Genomic DNA, 18,773 nt, shown 5'->3' on the forward strand with positions numbered 1-18,773 from the left:
TTTATTATGTATTTATAGTAGACAAGAATTTTTAGCTATGTGTTTTACTCCTGTGGCTGGCAGGCTGCTCTTGGTCAAAGCTTGTAGAGAGAAGCTCCAGGTGCCTCTAGGCCTTGGGTGCCCTGTATGATCCCTTTGGGTAAGGTGCTGAATTCCAGAAATAAGGACTCATTTCTAAGATGTTGCTTGTGTATTTGACTTTGCTAGAATGACCTGGATGACCCTGAAAGAGGAATGATTTTCGTCTGCTCTGCCACCCATAAGACCAAATCAATGTTCTTCTTTTTGGCCCAAACTGAGCAGGGAGATATCTTCAAGATCACTTTGGAGACAGATGAAGACATGGTAAGCAGACTGTGCATGGAAGGGAAAAAATGAAAAAACCCATTTGTTGTGGTTAGTCTAGTTTGATAAAACTTTCTACTTTTTCATTCTAAGTTAATATAATAAAATAACCTTATTTTAAAAACTGATATTTGTACGTTTAAGGTTTACAAAGTGGTTTTATAAAACGTGTTCGTTATATCTACTCTCTGAGATAGGACAATTAATATTTTACAGGTTAAAAAACTGGAAACCGAATGCCTTAAAAAGTGGTTGCCTGAGGTGTTAAAGCTTTTAAAATTTGGAACTGGCATATGAATGTAGGTTTTCTCCCTCTGGTTAACAGATTTCTGGTCTGGTAGTCTTATATATAATAATATGAGACTGGGTAATACCGCTTCTAGTGAATAAAAAGAGAAAGCTCTCCATGTTTACTGAAAACTGGTAATACCTAATACACATGATCTGTTGCTTCTTTCATCCCATGGAGGAGCTCTGAACAACTGGGCAATTTCTTAGATACCTGTTTAGCTCAAGGGTTAGCAAGCTTTTTTTGTAAAGGCCAGGTAGTAAGCATTTTCAGCTTTTGTGGGCCATTTGGTCTATCTGAACTACTCAGCTGCCATTGTGGAACAAAAGCAACCATAGATAGTTTGTAAACAAATAGGCATGGCTGGTCTGTGGGCTGTAGTTTGCTGACCCGTGGTTTAGATACTAAGGACAGTGTTTCTTGTTATTCTCCTTATGCTATCTTATGATACTGGGCTACCTTCTGTGGCCTAGCTTCACTTGCCTACACACTAAAATCTTTTTTTCTTTTCACTCCAGGTTACTGAGATCCGGCTCAAGTATTTTGATACTGTGCCTGTTGCTGCTGCCATGTGTGTGCTTAAAACAGGCTTCCTTTTTGTAGCATCAGAATTTGGAAACCAGTGAGTAATCCTTTTATTACCCTAGTTCACCCTGGTTACTTTAAAAGTTGACAGGAGGGAGATGTGGCTGCAAGACCATGGAGCTTTTCACAAGAATGTTTTAGTTTCTTCAAAACAAAGTTTTTCCCTTCTTTGCTTTTACGTTCTTTCTTTTGGTTATCTTCTTCTACCTCAGTTGCTTCTATCAATACTTGTGGGTAGCTACAAGAAAAACTTTAGAAGTGCTCTCTCCTTATTTGATTGAATAAATATTTATTGAACTACTTAGTATTAAACAGATGTTTCACAAATACTTCACTTGTACAGATCTCAAGTTGAAGCTTGTCAGTACCCACAGCTGCCCAGCCACATCACCAATCCTCCCAACCTCAGTATTTTTTAATGACTAATGGGCCGTTTCTAGCAACTCGAGTGTAAAATCTCAATTTTTGTTGTCCTCCACCACTTTCAACTGAGTGCTAAGTTCTGTTTTTACTTCTGTATCCCTTTTCTGTGGCATTAGTCTGAACTAGTTCACTAGTTTCCTTATTGCATTTCATTGCCTTTCCTGTAAAACTCAACCTTAATAGTCATCTTATTAAGCAGAAGACACAACCCTGATGAAATCATTTCCCCATCCCTGTGTTACAATCTTTGATGGTTTTTCATTGCCAAATGGATGAAGTCTGAACTCCAGCCTTGAATTTAAGACCGGTATCTAAGATTCCAATTTATTTAGATGAGATAAGATGTCATGGTCTTGCTTTCTAATTCAGGATTTGCCAGTATCTGCTAATGTCTGTGCAAACCACTTATCTAATGCTCAGTTTCTTCATAATTAAAATGAGGGTATTGTCTAGGATTCTGTGCCATTTCTGCCTTGTCTCCAACTGTTCTCCCTTTCTTAAACATGCCTTTTACTCATCCTCGTAGACTTTATTCTAACTATTCACTTATTAGTCCTTTTCCTGGTTTCTGTCTCTTTTGTTGCACTTTTCACAGTTAGCCTGTTATTATTATGTCTTTTCCTCCATTTCTAATTTTTTAGTTTTTTCTTAAGGAATTTTCGTTGTAGAAAAGTTAGAAAGTGCATGCAAGCAAAGATGTTGCTTGTGATCATTCCACCCAAAGATAACATTTTTGTGTAGCCTTCCTATATATATATATGTATTTAAATGTTCTTACAAAAATGCAACTATGGGTCATATACCATTTTGTAATTTGCTTTTTGTTACACAGTAATACATCATAAATATCTTTCCGTACCAATAAAAACCGATCTGTAACATCTTTTACTTTTTTGGTTGCATCTTTTTTTCCTTCCACTTTTTTTGGTAAAATATATATAACATAAAATTTGCCACTTTAACCATTTTTAAGTGTTCAATTCATTGGCATTGATTACATTTACAGTGTTGTGCAACCATTACTGCTATTTTTCCAAACTTTTTCATCACCATAAACAGAAACTTTGTTCCCATTAAGCAATAACTCCCCATTCCCCTCTCCCCCAGCCCCTGGTAACCTAAGTGGAATCATACAATATTTGCCCTTTTCTTTCTGGCTCATTTCACCTAACATAATGTTTTCAGGGTTCATGTGTAGCATGTATCAGTACTTCATTCCTTTTTATCCCTGAATAATAATCCATTTTATGTATATACTGCATTTTGTTTATTTATCTGTTTATGGAACTTGGATTGTTTCCACCTTTTGGGTATTGTGAACAATGCTGCTTTGGACATTGGTGTGCAAATAATGTTTGAGTCTGTTTTTAGTTCTTTTGGGTATGTACCTAAGAGTGGAATTGCTGAGTCATATGGTAATTCTTTTTAACCTTTTTGAGGAACCACTAAATTTTTTATAGCAGCTGCACCATTTACACTTCTACCGGCAATGTATGAGGGTTTCAATGTCTCCATATCCTCACCAGCAATTGTTATTTCCTGCTTTTTTGATTATAGCCAGTAGGTGTGAGGTGGTATCTCTCTGTGGTTTTGATTTGCGTTTCCCTTATTATTAGTGATGTTGAGCATCTTTTCATCTGCTTATTGGCCATTTATATATCTTTGAAGAAATGTGTTTTTTGCTTGTTTTTCAGTTGGGTCGTTTGTCTTTTTGTTTTTTGAATTGTAAGAGTTTTTTATATATTCTGGATATTAATCCCTGAACAGATGTATGGTTTGCAAATATGTTTTTCCATTCTGTAGGTTGTCTTTTCATTTTCTTGATAATGCCCTTTGATGCACAGAAGTTATTAATTTTTAATTTTTTTAAATTTTATTTATTTATTTTTTCCCCCAAAGCCCCAGTAGATAGTTGTATGTCATAGCTGCACATCCTTCTAGTTGCTGTATGTGGGACACAGCCTCAGCATGGCCGGAGAAGCGGTGTGTCGGTGCGCGCCCAGGATCCGAACCCGGGCCGCCAGCAGCGGAGCGCAAGCACTTAACCACCAAGCCACCTGGCCGGCCCCAGAAGTTTTTAATTTTGATGAAGTTATCCATTTTTTCTTTTGTTGCTTGTGCTTTTGGTATCATATCTAAGAATCCATTGCCAAATCCATTGCCAAAACATACGTGAAGATTTACTCGTATGTTTTCTTCTAAGGATTTTATGGTTTTAGTTCATGTGTTTAGGTTGTTGATCCATTTTGAGTTAATTTTTTATATAGTGTGAGGTAGGAGTTCAGGTTCATTCTTTTCCATTTGGAAATCCGGTTGTCCCAGCATCATTTGTTGAGTGTAGCTCACTTTTAACACCCATACACTATTCCATTATGTGGGCTCGAGTTGATTTACTTAAACTTTTATTTGTTGTTGGATAGACTTTCTTAAGGATATGGTTGCTAGATTAAAGAATATACACCGTTTCAAAGTTTTTGAAACATTGCTGAATTGGTAAAAGTTTATGCTTGTTTAAACTTCTGCAGCAGTGTGTGTTGTCTGTTTTGCCACATATTTAATTTTTATTTTTTTAATTTTTATTTATTTTATTTTTTCCCCCAAAGCCCCAGTAGATAGTTGTATCTCGTAGTTGCACATCCTTCTAGTTGCTGTATGTGGGATGCAGCCTCAGCATGGCCGGACAAGCGGTGCGTCGGTGCGCGCCCGGATCCGAACCCGGGCCGCCAGCAGCGGAGCGCACGCACTTAACTGCTAAGCCACGGGGCCGGCCCCTGTTTTGCCACATATTGTCAACACTAGGTATACAGGTAGCCCCTGACTTACGATGATTCAACTTAATGATTTTTCGACTTTGTGATGGTGGGAAAGCAAAACGCATTGAATAGAAAGTGTACTTCGACTTTTAATCTTTTCATGGACTAGTGACATGCGGTGTGATACTCTTGTAATGCTGGGCAGTGGCAGCAAGCCACAGCTCCAGTCAGCCACGTGATCGGGAGGGTAAACAACCAATACACTTAAAACCATTCTGTACCCATACAACCATTCTTTCAGTAGAGTATTCAGTAAATTATGTGAGATATTCAACAGTTTATTATAAAATAGGCTTTGTGTTAGATGATTTTGCCCAACTGTAGGCTAACATAAGTGTTCTGAACACGTTTTTTTAATATATATATACACGTGTATATATATATATATATATATATATATATATACACGTGTATATATATAGTTGTGTTTTTTTTTGTTTGTTTGTTTTTTTGTTTTTGAGGAAGATCAGCCCTGAGCTAACATCCATGCCAATCCTCCTCCTTTTGCTGAGGAAGACTGGCCCTGAGCTAACATCCGTGCGATCTTCTTCTACTTTATGTGGGATGCCGCCACAGCATGGCCTGACAAGCAGTGCATCTGTGCGCGCCCGGGATCTGAACCCGGGCCTCCAGCAGCGGAGCGCGCACACTTAACCGCTGTGCCACGGGCCAGCCCACTGAGCATGTTTAAGGTAGGCTAGGCTAAGCTATGATGTTCAGTTAGGTGTATTAAATGCATTTTCAGCTTACGATGGGTTTATTGGGACATAACCCCATCGTAAATTGAAGAAGCTCTATGTATATATTTTAAGCTTTGCTAATTTGTTGGGAAAAAATTTTATTAAAGAGTCTGGACTTTTTTCATTTGCTTGCCTAGCAGTTTATCTTCTGTTAATTGCTTAGTCACATCTCGGCCTAATTTTCCATAGTATCCTTTAGTAATGGTCAGGGACATTTTGGTGGAGGCAGTAGAGCATAGTGTATTCTCTGGAGTCACACTGCCTGGATTATAATCTTGGCTTTATGTTTTCTAGCAGTATGCCTCAGTTTTTTCATTTATCAAGTGGGGATGGTAATAGTGTATACCTTATTGGGTTTTGTGGGTATTTAGTAAGAATACAGATGCCAAGCACTAATAAGTACTTTGTGTTGTAAGCATTTAGTAAGTGTTGAATACTGTGATTCTTGTTATTTCACTCTAGTAATGTAGAAAGTTTTGGAAAATGAATAAAAGAGCAAATAAATAATAAAAATCACCCATAATCCTAGTATCCTAGAATAGTCACTTTAACATTTTGTTGTATATGTATATGCTTCCAGTATTTTTACTTTCTAGTGTTTATATGTAATTTTATTTTAGAGAACTGCATCATTCTATAAAAAATTATTAGTCTACTTAGTATGTCATAAATTTTTTCCCATCAATAAGTCTTTATTTTTCACTTAAAATTTTTATTTTTTATTATGAAAATCTTCTAACAGGTCCATAAGAAGACAGAATAGTATAATTAATGAACTTACATGTGCCCATCACTCAGCTTCAACAGAGGTCAACCCATGGCCAGTCTTCTTTTATTTATACCCCACCTCCCCCAAATAATAGTAATTCCATAATAAAATCAAATAGCCAATTAGTATTCAAATTTATCCATTGTCTCAATATTTTTTAAGTTGATTTGTTCAGATCAGGATCCCAGCAAGCCCCATATATTGCATTTGGTATACAGAAGACATTTTTTTTTATAATGTTAATATTTTATTTATTTATTTACTTATTTACTTTATCTATCTGTCTGTCTATCTATCTATCTGTTTATTTATTTATTGTGAGGAAGATCAGCCCTGTGCTGACATCTGCCAGTCCTCTTCTTCTTTTGCTGAGGAAGACTGGCCCTGGGCTAACATCCATGCCCATCTTCCTCCACTTTATATGGGACGCCACCACAGCATGGCTTTCGAAGGGGTGCGGTGGTGCGCGCCAGGATCTGAACTGGCGAACCCTGGGCCGCTGCAGCGGAGCTTGCGCACTTAACTGCTTGCACCACCGGGCCGGCCCCTGGAAGACATTTTTAATGGCTGCATAATATTTTATGGCCATGCCTCCTATTCATGGATATTTTGTTTAATCTTTTGCTATTATAAACAGTGCCATAGTGAACATTGTAGGTATATCTTTGTGTGTTAGCTGAATAAAGCCATAGTTTAAATTCCTAAATGTGGGGTGAAATTTTGATAGGGAATGCCGAGTTTTCCTCCGAAAAGATGACATCAGTTTACATTCCCACCAACAGTGTATGAGGGACCTTTTTTCCTCTCAGTACATGATAAAGGGCGAGTTAATAAACTCTTGAAAATCATTAAGAAAAAGACAAGCAGTTCAGTCGATAGAAGAATGGGCACAGGATTTGAGTATGCCTTTCACAGTAAAGGAAATACCAGTGGTCTGAAAGTGTGATATGTAGAAAGATTTCAAGCTCATTGTAATTGAAGGAATGCCAATCAAAATAAGGTGTCATTTTTTCACCTAGCAGATTGGCAGACATTAAAAACTAGATAATAACCTGTCTTGACAAGGCTGTGGGTGGAAGCAATAGCTGCAGACATATAAGGTTTTATCTTCTTGCTCATTAACTTGTGCAGATAGTGTGTTGGTGAAGATTTCACTTCCTGATCGTCTATTAAGTCTTCTAAAAAGATTTAAGAATATTACAGACAGTGGTTCCCTTTGTTCTGAAGAATAATAGTGAACGTTTATTGAGCACTTGTCTGTATGTATCAGGCACTGTTCTAAATGTTTTTCTTAAATTGTCTTAGTTTGAGTTCCCCTGCAAGCAGAGCCTGAGACAAGGACTTGGGTACAGGTAGATTATTGGGAGGTAATTGCAGGAAGCAGGGGTGAGGGATCAGTGGGGAGAGATAGGGAAAGAGGAAAAGCCAATATAAGGGCATGTTATTGAGATTCCTGCTGTGGGCAGTGGGAACTTGCTTCTATTAAGACCTGGGAGAAGCATGCAGAATGCCTCTTAGAATTGCCCACCTGAAGGTTAACACCACCAACTCCTCTCTCTCCTGGGTTGAAAGTTACCACTGGGGGCACGATCTCTCCTGCACATCTTGTTGCTCCAGCAACTTCCCATGGGATAGAAGTTCTTGGGGTAGAGAGTAGTGGAAAGACCAGTGTTCAGGTGGGCTGGTTGTTAGAGTGAGATGGGTTTGAGCTTGTAAGAAATTATCCATTGCTGCTGCAGCTAAAATTTGGAAGACTTAAGAGTGGTGATTTGGGGCATCAGAAACATGTGCTGTGGGTGTTAACTCATTTAATCGTAAAGCAACCCATTTATTTATCAATCAAAGAGTTAGTTTAGCGTTTACTATGTTCTAAGCACTGTTCTAAGCACTTTACAAATACTAATGCATAACGTTCCCTATGAGACAGTGCCATTATCCCATGTCCAGTTTAGGGAACTGGATCACAGAGAATTTAAGAAATTTGATCACACAACTAAGTCTAACTCAAACCCAGACCATCTGGTTCCAAAGTCCCTCCTCTGAAGCACAACACTATAGTCATAGAAATTGTTTTACCGAGATTCAGCCAAAGCAACCTTTCCTGTGATGGCGATAGTGCCCAGCATTTTTTTGGTTATCTGGCAGTTATTAGATGCTGAAGGTATCTTTGACAGGTAGTCTGTGTATAGACATCTTGTCTGAATAAGAAGTTTGTATTAGTTAACTTTTTATGTGTATCATATCTTCTCACTGCTTTTGTAAATTATTCAAGGATAATAACCCTATTTGCTTTTTCGTAATTGAGTATAGAATCTGATATGTTTACCAAAAGTGCTAAATGCTGAGATTTATTTGGCTAATATTTATTGAGTACCTTATGTATTTCAGACTCTGATTTAGTCATTTTATCCTGCTTCTAAATAGCTATACTTGATATTTTTCAAGTGCTCTATGTTGAAGGTCTGGTATATTACTTAAAGAATAAACATGAATGGTAGTTTGGTGTTTTATTTTAATTGAACTGCTTCCCAGAAGCTCAGTGCACACTCAGTTTATGATGGTATATTGTTACAGATTATCTACTCTCAAGTTACTTTCCCTCTTTTTTTTGTGGTTTGCCTTTGAATCAGTTCACTAAGCATTATTAGCCAGAGGACAGACAGGAGAAGGGCAAGATGATTTTGTTGCTTATTGTCTCTGGATACATTTATGTTTTGTTTTGGGAAAGAATACTATAATATCTGCATGCTTTTGCAAGGTCACCACCAATTCTTGTTTTTTGTTAGATTTGGCCTGGTTATTGGTTAAAATAGGAAATGGTTATGGATTTTCTTTATCCATATTGCATGTTGTTTTACAAACACTGTGCTTACTAAGTGCCATGCACTAAGTACTCATTAAATAGTACATTCCTATAGAATTCACTTTTATAAATGAGGTAAGTGAGGCACAGAGAGATTAAGTAATAACATGTGGCTAGTTAAGGAGCAGAGCTGGGATTCAAACCCAGGCACTCTAGGGGAAGCACAGTGCTTTTAACCACTGTGATACTAAGGTCCTTCCATTGTACCAGTTTGAATTCAGTAGTCTTAATTTCTTCATTCCTGTTGCTTTCTTAAGAAAAAGAAAGAGAAAACCTCACTCAGATAAGCAGAGATTTCAAACTGTAGATGCTGACTCAGTAATGCATGTTATAATTTTGCTTAGACATTTGTAAAGTACTTTATGAACGTTACATTGATGGCAAACGTTATCTTCAGGCAGAAAATGTTTTAACTAAAGTCTTGTTTGCTTCTCCCCAGTTACTTATATCAAATTGCACATCTTGGAGATGATGATGAAGAACCTGAGTTTTCATCTGCCATGCCTCTGGAAGAGGGAGACACGTTCTTCTTTCAGCCAAGACCACTCAAAAACCTTGTGCTGGTCGATGAGTTGGACAGCCTCTCTCCCATTTTGTTTTGCCAGGTGTGGGTCTTTCCAGTCGCCTCCACAATGAGTAGTGCCAGCCAACTGTTTTTGAATCTGAATGAGTTTCAAGTTTTAACTCCAGTTAAATTAAGATCTAGTCTAAGAGTCAGTTTCATCTGCATGTCTGTGGAATTGCCCGAGTTTAAAGGTGAAGCAGCTAAAGGTAGAAGTTGGGGAAGTAAAAACCATTACATAAATCCTTGGATTTTTTTGTGTGTGTGTGTGTGAGGAAGATCGGCCCTGAGCTAACATCTGTTGCCCATCTTCCTCTTTTTGCTGAGGAAGGTTAGCCCTGAGCTAACCTCTGTGCCCATCTTGCTCTATTTTGTATACGGGATGCTGCCACAGCATGGCTTGATGAGTGGTGTGTAGGTCTGCGCCCAGGATCTGAACCCGCGAACCCTGGGCTGCTGAAGCGGAGTGCACAAACTTAATCACTATACCACCAGGCTGGCCCCTGGACTTTTTTTTAATTATAAAACTCTTGTTCAGTGTAAAAATTTAAACCAGACAAAAGGTAAAAATCCTACCCCCAATCTTTTCAATCCTCCATTCCACTGAGGCTACTGCTAATAACAGCTTCTTGTGATTGCTTCCAGGCATTTTCTCTGCATCAATAAGCATATGTTTGTGTGTTTGTGTGTGTTGTATTTTTCTTTTCTTTTTTACTATTTTATTGAGGTCACGCTGGTTTATAACATTATGTAAATTTCAGGTGTACATCACTGTATATCAGCTTCTGTATAGACTGCATGGTGTTCACCACCAAAAGTCTAGTTTCTGTCTGTCACCATATGTATGTGCCCCTTTACCCTTCTCACCTTCCCCCCAACCCCTTCCCCTCTGGTAACTTACCAATCTGTTCTCTGTATCTATGTGTTTGTTTTTCTATCTTCCACATGTGAGTGATATCATATGGTATTTGTCTGCCATTTCAGTTTGGTGGTTTTGTGGTTACCATGAGGATTGTCTAAAAGATCTCATAAATGAGATAGTCCTGCTGCTGCTGATAGCTTCTTATCTCCATTAGCCTATGCATGTTCCCTCCTTTTCCTCTTCCCCTTCTATGTTTTTGTTGTCACAAATTATCCTTTTTTGTATTGTGAGTTTGTTACCAAATTGAAGTGGTTATAGTAATTTTTGATGCTTTCTTTTCCTCTAGCTTTTATAATTATCAGTTATATCATATCAGAATAACCTATTCTGATATAGAGCTGAAATTTTATGATTCTGTCTGTCACCTTGCTCAAAGCTTTGTAAACCTTTGCTTTTTTGTTTTAGATAAGAGGGCTCCTTTAAACACTGCTTGTAAGGCTGGGCTAGTGGCGATGAACTCCTTCAGCTTTTGTTTGTCTGGGAAAGCCTTTATTTCTCCTTCATATCTGAAGGTTAACTTTGCTGGATAGAGTATTCTTGGCTGATAGTTTTTGTCTTTCAATATTTTGAATATATCATTCCACTCTCTCCTAGCCTATAGAGATTCTGCTGGGAAATCCACTGATAGCCTGATTGGGGTTCCTTTCTAAGTTATTTTCTTCTCTCTGGCCACCCTTAATAATCTTTCTGTGTCGTTGACAATTTTAATATAATATGCCTTGCAGAAAGTCTTTTTGTGTTGAGATAATTAGGAGTTCTGTTAGCTTCTTGTACTATATATCCAGTTTCTCCTCCAGGTTTGGAAAATTCTCAGCTGTTGTTTCTTTGAATAAGCTCTCTGCTCCTTTCTCCCTCTCTTCTCCTTCTGGGATACCCATTATTCTTACATTGCTTTTCCTAGTTGAGTCGGATATTTCTCGTAGAATTTCCTAATTTTTAAAAAATCTTAGTCTAGTCTTCTCTTCCACCTGAATCATTTCTAGGTTTCTATCTTTGAACTTGCTAATTCTCTCTTCCATATAGTCTGCTCTATTTCCAGTGCTTTCTACTTTATTTTTCTTTCTTTCTTTTTTTTTTTTTTTGTGAGGAAGATCAGCCCTGAGCTAACATCCATGCCAATCCTCCTCTTTTCGCTGAGGAAGACTGGCCCTGAGCTAACATCTATTGCCAATCCTCCTCCTTTTTTTTTTTTCCCTTTCATCTCCCCAAAGCCCCAGTAGATAGTTGTATGTCGTAGTTGCACATCCTGCTAGTTACTGTATGTGGGACGCCGCCTCAGCATGGCCAGACAAGCGGTACGTCGGTGCGCGCCCAGGATCCGAACCCGGGCCGCCAGTAGTGGAGGGTGCGCACTTAACCGCTAAGCCAGGGGGCCGGCCCGTCTACTTTATTTTTCATCTCATTAAATGTGTTCTTCATCTCTAGAATTTCTTTGGTTTATTTTTTTTTGAGTTTCAGTCTCTTTGGTGAACTACTGTTTCTGTTCATTAATTTTATTCCTGAGCTCATTGAAGTGAGTTTTCTTGTAACTTGTTGAGTTTCTTCATGGCAGTTGTTTTTGAATTCTCTGTCAGTTAGATTGCTATCATCTGTGACTTGAAGTTTCTGAAGAGTTGTCATTTTCTTTCTGTTCTACCACCTTACTGTAGTTGTTGATGGTGCTTGATGAGTTGATCCTCTGCTGATGCATTTGGTAGTAAACACCTTTCTTGTTTGGATACGGATCTGGTTACTTTGATTCTGAGCTGCTACTGGTTGTATATGACAACCTGCACTTTCCACCCTCCACTGCCAGAGGCATTGTCAGTGCCCTCCTTGTGCTGCTTGTGCCTCCGAGGTTGCTGGTGCCTTGCTGCTTAAATGTTTCTACAGTCTTGGGTGTCACTACTGAGGTCACCAGGCTGTGAGCGTTTCTGCTGCTTCTGGAGTTGCCTGGCTCTCGTGTTCCCCCACTGGCTCTCTGTGGGCTTTCCACAGGCTCAGGTGCCCTGTGCACCACCTACACTACTGCTTCCGGGTTTTCTGGGGTTGCTGGCAGCATTGTCCCAGGGGTGCTGGGTTCACAGGTGTCACTGTTGCTGCTAGGAGTCTGAGGTCTTGTATGCAGCCCCTGCTGCTGATATAGCTGGTGTTGGGGGTGCTGCCACTGGGGGCTAGGTCAGGTCGCACTGCAGGTGTCTACCTGCAATTGCTGGGGGAAGGGCAGGAGCTAAGCTGCAAGTGCCTTGCTGCTCCTGCAGCATCTAGTTGCTAGTGTGTGCCAGTGTGCCTTTTGAAACCTCAGGTCAGGGCACCACTGCCCCTGCTAGTGGTATCCGTGTTTTGGATGCAGCCCTTGCAGCTGGAGAGACTGGCGTTGGAGTCACCGCTGCCTTCAGATGTATAGATGTGTGGATCTCAGGTGTTCTGGTGTGCTGTGCAAGGAGTCCTTTGTTGGTCAATGGATGTCCCACTGGTTGAGGGAAGAGAGTAAGGGAACAACTGACTCCGCCGTGATGCTGTATCTTTTTTGTGTGTGTGTGTGAGGAAGATCGGCCCTGAGCTAACATCTGCCAATCCTCCTCTTTTTTTGGTGAGGAAGACTGGCCCTGGGCTAACATCCATGCCCATCTTCCTCCATTTTATATGGGACGCTGCCACAGCATGGCTTGACAAGTGGTGTGTCGATGCGCGCCCGGGATCCGAACCAGCGAGCCCCGGGCTGCTGCAGCGGAGCGCGCACACTTAACCACTTGCGCCACCGGGCTGGCCCCTGTATTTTTTTTTTTTCTTTCTTTTTTTTTTTTTTAATGTAAATGGGTTCATATACTTTACACTATTCCGAAGTTGACCTTTTATTACTTAACAGTCTATGAATATCTATGTTTATCTCATTTTAACACTCATTTCCTCCTTAAAATACTCCAGAGAATTTTGAGATCAGTCACTAACGGAACGTTTTTAATTACATCCTGAGAGAGAAACCCGAAGTGGTCCAGGATGGGGATTGTGTCCCCCACTACTAGAGCTCAATTGTGGCAGGATTTTACCATGCCATTGTGTCCTGGATTGCTGGGGTTCAAATGACCATTAGGCACCACCCTGTCTTGTCTAGTTATCACACTTCTAGTGGGAGAGAGGTTTGCTCACTGTGTGCTAGGGAAACAAATCAGCATTCAGGCACTCTTCCGGTAAAATTAACCATTCTGAAATTAACTGCTTTTGTTTTTTCTTTTTGAGAAAGGGTTAGTCCTGAGGGCCATAGAAAATAAGTATAAGCAGTTTCTAATTTGATTATTAGTGATTTTTCCCCCATTTCACTGGAATTCGAGGAAATAATTATGTAAATAGTTTGTAGCTCATGAGTAAAATTAACAGGAAGTTCATGTATCTATAGCAGGGCTATAAGCATTATTTGTGCCATGTATCTCTACTAGCCTGGTGAGGCATCTGGATCTCTGAATAATAGATCCAAAGTGAGGCATCATTATCTGTGAATAATATTTTTAAATGCATATAGTAATAAACATAGCCAAGATAGCAAAATATTTTTTAAGTTGTGAAAAAGTAATATATGTGCTTCTTTATTAAAGCTTTAAATAACAAGATGGTGCGTTTAAAATGGGTGAGTTAATTTTTTTTTTAAGAGATCAGCGTGAAGGCTGTATAGACTCACATCCCATATGCTCATCCATGTTACAGTAGGCTGCACTGCCTTACAGGCAGTCAAGAATTTTTGTTTGAACCATGCAGTTTGACAGAACTATAATACAAATGACTGACCTCTTATCACATACTTTAATCAACAAATAATTGTACTGGAAAGCAGCTAGATGTCTGGGATACGAGTATGAGAATACATGGCTTCCCCATTTGGTGGCTGAATAACCAGGTGAAGAGTTAGCCAGTAGTTGGTCAGCTGCATCATAGGAGCATCTGTGGAGAGGGCAGCCCAATCATGTGCAGTCTAACAGCAGATCTAATAAATGTAATTTTGAAGTAGTGATGAGGGAAATGATAATTGGAAGTATCTGTAAACTTTAATGTTACATGAATAAATGTGATTTTTATTGGTGACAGTCACAGGTACTGATAATATTATAGTTTGTAATCTGTAGTTTTAGTTGGAAGGAAATGCTAAATTACAGTTCGAAGTTACATAGCACTTTGTTTCACTAAGTGTAAAAAATCCTGTGCTAACTTAAGAACTGATATAAGCCTTCGTTGGTAAAACTTACTGCTTCAAACTGGTTTGCTTTTTAGAGCATTTTCCCTTCATGCCCCCAGGGCCCGTAGCCAATATATAAGCTTAAATAAACTAAAAAGTAATTTGTTCCCTGAGAATCATCAGGATTGAGTGTGAAAACTTAGCAGAAGTAAACATTTTTTTCCCTAACTTTTTCTCTGCGCAGATAGCTGATCTGGCCAATGAAGATACTCCACAGCTGTATGTGGCCTGTGGTAGGGGACCCCGATCATCTCTGAGAGTCTTAAGGCATGGACTTGAGGTAAGGTTGGAATTTTTTTTTTTTTTTTTTTAAAGATTTTACTTATTTATTTATGTTCCCCCCAAAGCCCCAGTAGATAGTTGTATGTCATAGCTGCACATCCTTCCAGTTTCTGCATGTGGGACGTGGCCTCAGCATGGCCGGAGAAGCGGCGCGTCAGTGCGCGCCCGGGATCCGAACCTGGGCTGCCAGCAGTGGAGCGTGCAAACCCAACCACCAAGCCACGGGGCCGGCCCAAGATTGGAATTTCTATATCATCACAGGGTTTAGAAGAAAGCATTGACAAAGCAGCCAAAGATACGTTTAAGGTTTCTGTGAAAGAAAAGTGTTTACTTCCTCCCCTATTTCCATAAAGTTTAGAGTTTAAATTTCCTTTTCCTTAACGTGTTAGTGCAATAGGCATCTTTTAAAAAATTGGCAAATGGGGATAAAAGGGAAAAAACAACCTCTGCTAGTTCCAGGCTCATTAGTCATAACACAGAGGTTAGGAAATCTACATCGAACATTTTACTCCATTACCTTCTAGTCTTGGTCTTTATTCAAATTTTTTAGATACTTTCATTTTTAACTATATTAATACTGTGTATAGGTATTTGTATCTTACTAAATTTATTCCTTATTACTTATGCCTTTTTAAGTTCTGTCATTTTTATTGTTTCTGCAATATTCCACCACAGTGGAATCAATATATTTAATGAATCTTTTATTGTTAGACCTTTTAAGTGATACAGACCCTCAAAATTATCTTCTTAAATCCCACATCTTTTTTTTTTTTTTTTTTTTGGTGAGGAAGATCAGCCCTGAGCTAACATCCATGCCAATCTTCCTCTTTTTGCTGAGGAAGACCGGCTCTGAGCTAACATCTATTGCCAATCTTCCTCCTTTTTTTCCCCAAAGACCCAGTAGATGGTTGCATGTCATAGTTGCACATCCTTCTAGTTGCTGTATGTGGGACGCTGCCTCAGCATGGCCGGATAAGCAGTGCGTCGGTGCGCGCCCGGGTTCCGAACCTGGGCCACCGGTGGTGGAGTGCGCACACTTAACCGCCAGGCCATGGGGCCGGCCCCCCACATCTTCTTTTTATCGTGGTCCTTGTGATGATGCCTTTTAGCAAGTACCCTGGACTTGATTTTTTTAAGAGTAAAATAAAGCTTCCTACAACAATTTGCTTTCAGAGCTTGGGGTTGGAAAACTACAGGCTCACAGAGGCCCACTGCCTGTTTTTATAAATTTTTATTAGAACACAGCCAAGATGACCTTGGTTTTTAATTCTGGATCTACCACTTAATAGCTATTACTAAGCTTTTGTTTCCTCTTCTGTAAAATGAGCTTAATAATGGCACTTGCCTTAAAGAATTGTGTGAATTAATTGAGATCATGCAGTGAAGCATGTAGCTCCAGGTCTGGCATATAGTAATTGTTCAGTAAATGTTAGCTATTAGTATTATTACTATGTCAGGGAATTCAAAAAACTTTCGGCTGCTAAAATATTCATCAGGCCACCAAATTTTCAATGACTTGAACCCAGTTTAGACCGGTAGTTCTTGATTAGTTACTTACTGCTCGTTGGATCCCATCGAACATCTGATGAGAGCTAAGCACTCTCCACCAGAAATGCATATATGCGTTAACAGAAAATTTTGTGTACAGTGTAAGAGATAAAGGACTTAATTAAGGATCGTTGTTTTTGAGTCCCTGTCCCCTCCCACTTTTTTCCAGTTCTACAAAAGTCTTTGTTATGTGTAAAATATTTTTAAATTGTTGAACATTGCTTTGTTCGTGTATGTCTATTTGTTGACCCTTGTTATCTAGCTAGATTATGGTCTCAGTTGAGCAAGGTCACTATCAGATATTACATTTGGTATAGCATGTAGCATACCTGAAATTTACATTTTATTGATGATGGAGTTTTTTGGGATTCTCCTTTACCATGATCAGGTATTTTTGCTATTACTATATTAGTAAACTAAAAAAAAGGTAATGCCTTTCATGAATATACTTGAGTTCTTCCTATAAAAAGTAGTTATACAGTATAGTATATTAAGCTAATTTATTGTCTCTAGGTCATTTAAAAATATTTAGTAAAATTTTTAGTTTAGAATGGTTTTAGATTTACAGAAACATTGCAAAGATAGTATAGAGAGTTCACGTATAACCTACGTCCAGTTTCCCCCTCTAGATCATTTTGAGTTCATCTTAGATATTTCATTTACTCTCATGTTTGAGAACATTTGGAACATTCAGAGGATTCTTGATTCTGACCTTAAGGAGCATAAAAATCCAGTAGGAAAGATAAAACAATTCCTTAAATCACTTTTTAAATAAGTGCCGTAAGAGGTGGTGATTGATTTGTCTGAGAGCTTAGAGGAGGGAGAGATGACTGCCAGCCAAGAGGATAAGGGAAGATTTTTCCTAAAGGATGTGACATTGGAATTGGTCCATGAAGAGAGACGGGATTTGGCCTCATGGGAGCTAGGAAAAGAAATGGGATGCCAACTTAGATGGGCTGTTTCATTCCCACATACTCTTTTTTTGAGGAGGATGCAGGCATGCCATACCCGAACGAAGTGAATGGTTTTGATTGCAACAACCATCCTTCTTGACTTTCCGTCACTTGCTAAAGTTTGTTTATGGGGATTGCCAGTACCTCCAGCCTTTTTGTTTCTTATGTTTTTTTCTCACCATTTTTTTTTTTTTCCTGAGGAAGATTTACCCTGAGCTAACATCTGTTGCCAATCTTCCTCTTTTTTTCTGGCTTGAGAAAGATTAGCCCTGAGCCAACATCTGTCCCAGTCTTCCTCCACCTGATATACATGTGGGTCACTGCTTCAGCATGACTGATGAGTGGTATAGGTCTGCGCCCAGGATCTGAACCCCCGAACCCAAGGCGCTGAACTTAACTCTGACGCCAATGGGGTTGGTCCCTCTTATGTTCTCTTTTGACTAGATGGTTCCATTCTTTTAATCCAGCATACAGTGAGCACTGCCATATTAAGACCGTTTTATTTAGTATAGTTGTAGGCAAGGAGCTGAGTTCTGTGCTCACTGGATCTGTGGTTTGTCTCCTTTCCTGTCAGGTATCAGAAATGGCTGTCTCTGAGCTACCCGGTAACCCCAATGCTGTCTGGACAGTGCGTCGGCACATAGAAGGTAAGCAGCTCTTTCCTAACAGTCAAAATGAGGGTCTGGGTGCCATTGATAATAGAAGGCTTAAGAGGCTGCATTCATAGTATTTCCATATCACTTCATCCAGCACCATATACTAGAAACTTTTTCTGGCCTGACACCATGTTTTGAGGCTCTCCCAATCAGGATGCCTTCGCCTACTATTACTACTTCTTGTGCACGTGGGTAAGGGTTGCATAGGGTGGCTGTTAATATTCAATACGTATACGCTTCAGTACCATAGAGCCGTCACGTATGGTGTTCTTTGACTATATTCATCTTTGAGACACTAGTTCCATCTGTGTAAGAGGTATGGTGTGAGGGAAAGTTTCTGCTTCGTTTTTCTTCAACCGTATTCTCTCCTATTGTGCTGAAACCACAGTGAATTGAAGGTGTTATTCTAGGTATTAAGAGATTTAGTAAAGCTTGTTAATTAGTCCTGCTCAGTTGGTGTAGTTGTGCTTAAGGAAAGCACAGATTAACTAAATGGAATCAGAATTTTAGAGTGGGTGGAGAAGGGGTGGAGGAGAGAGAGGGGGTCTGAGTTCCTGGATAAAAATGGTTACCTCATCCTAAAATTTTCAGAGTTACGTGAAAATGCATAGTAGTGCAACAGCAGGAAAGTCTTGTGACAATTGAATTTTGGTTCCAATAGAAATAAAACTCAATTCTCATTTTCCCTTTGATTCTTTGGGGCTGTAGGTCATTTCTATGTTCCTAGGCCTTGTTTTCCCTTGTTCCCTCAGGAATGTGGGACTGCTGAGTAAGATCACCCTGGCCAGCATACAAAGCTTTTTCAAGAAAATGATG

General features: G+C 39.3%; 1 protein-coding gene across 2 annotated transcripts in view; it reads left to right on the forward strand.

The window, feature by feature from the left end:
• The window catches only part of SF3B3 (splicing factor 3b subunit 3), a 51,688-nt gene that overhangs the window by 12,898 nt on the left and 20,017 nt on the right, over window positions 1-18,773 (forward strand). For both annotated transcript variants that reach the window (XM_087419959.1, XM_087419960.1), the window contains exons 7-11: window positions 208-345; window positions 1,153-1,256; window positions 9,267-9,432; window positions 14,703-14,798; window positions 17,876-17,948. In XM_087419959.1, coding sequence (XP_087276085.1) covers window positions 208-345; window positions 1,153-1,256; window positions 9,267-9,432; window positions 14,703-14,798; window positions 17,876-17,948 — 577 coding nt within the window. The remainder of the gene's footprint in view (window positions 1-207; window positions 346-1,152; window positions 1,257-9,266; window positions 9,433-14,702; window positions 14,799-17,875; window positions 17,949-18,773) is intronic.

Source organism: Ceratotherium simum, chromosome 30, assembly GCF_057802395.1.
Source record: "Ceratotherium simum simum isolate JZ-2026a chromosome 30, ASM5780239v1, whole genome shotgun sequence".
In the NCBI taxonomy this organism is placed as follows: domain Eukaryota; kingdom Metazoa; phylum Chordata; class Mammalia; order Perissodactyla; family Rhinocerotidae; genus Ceratotherium; species Ceratotherium simum.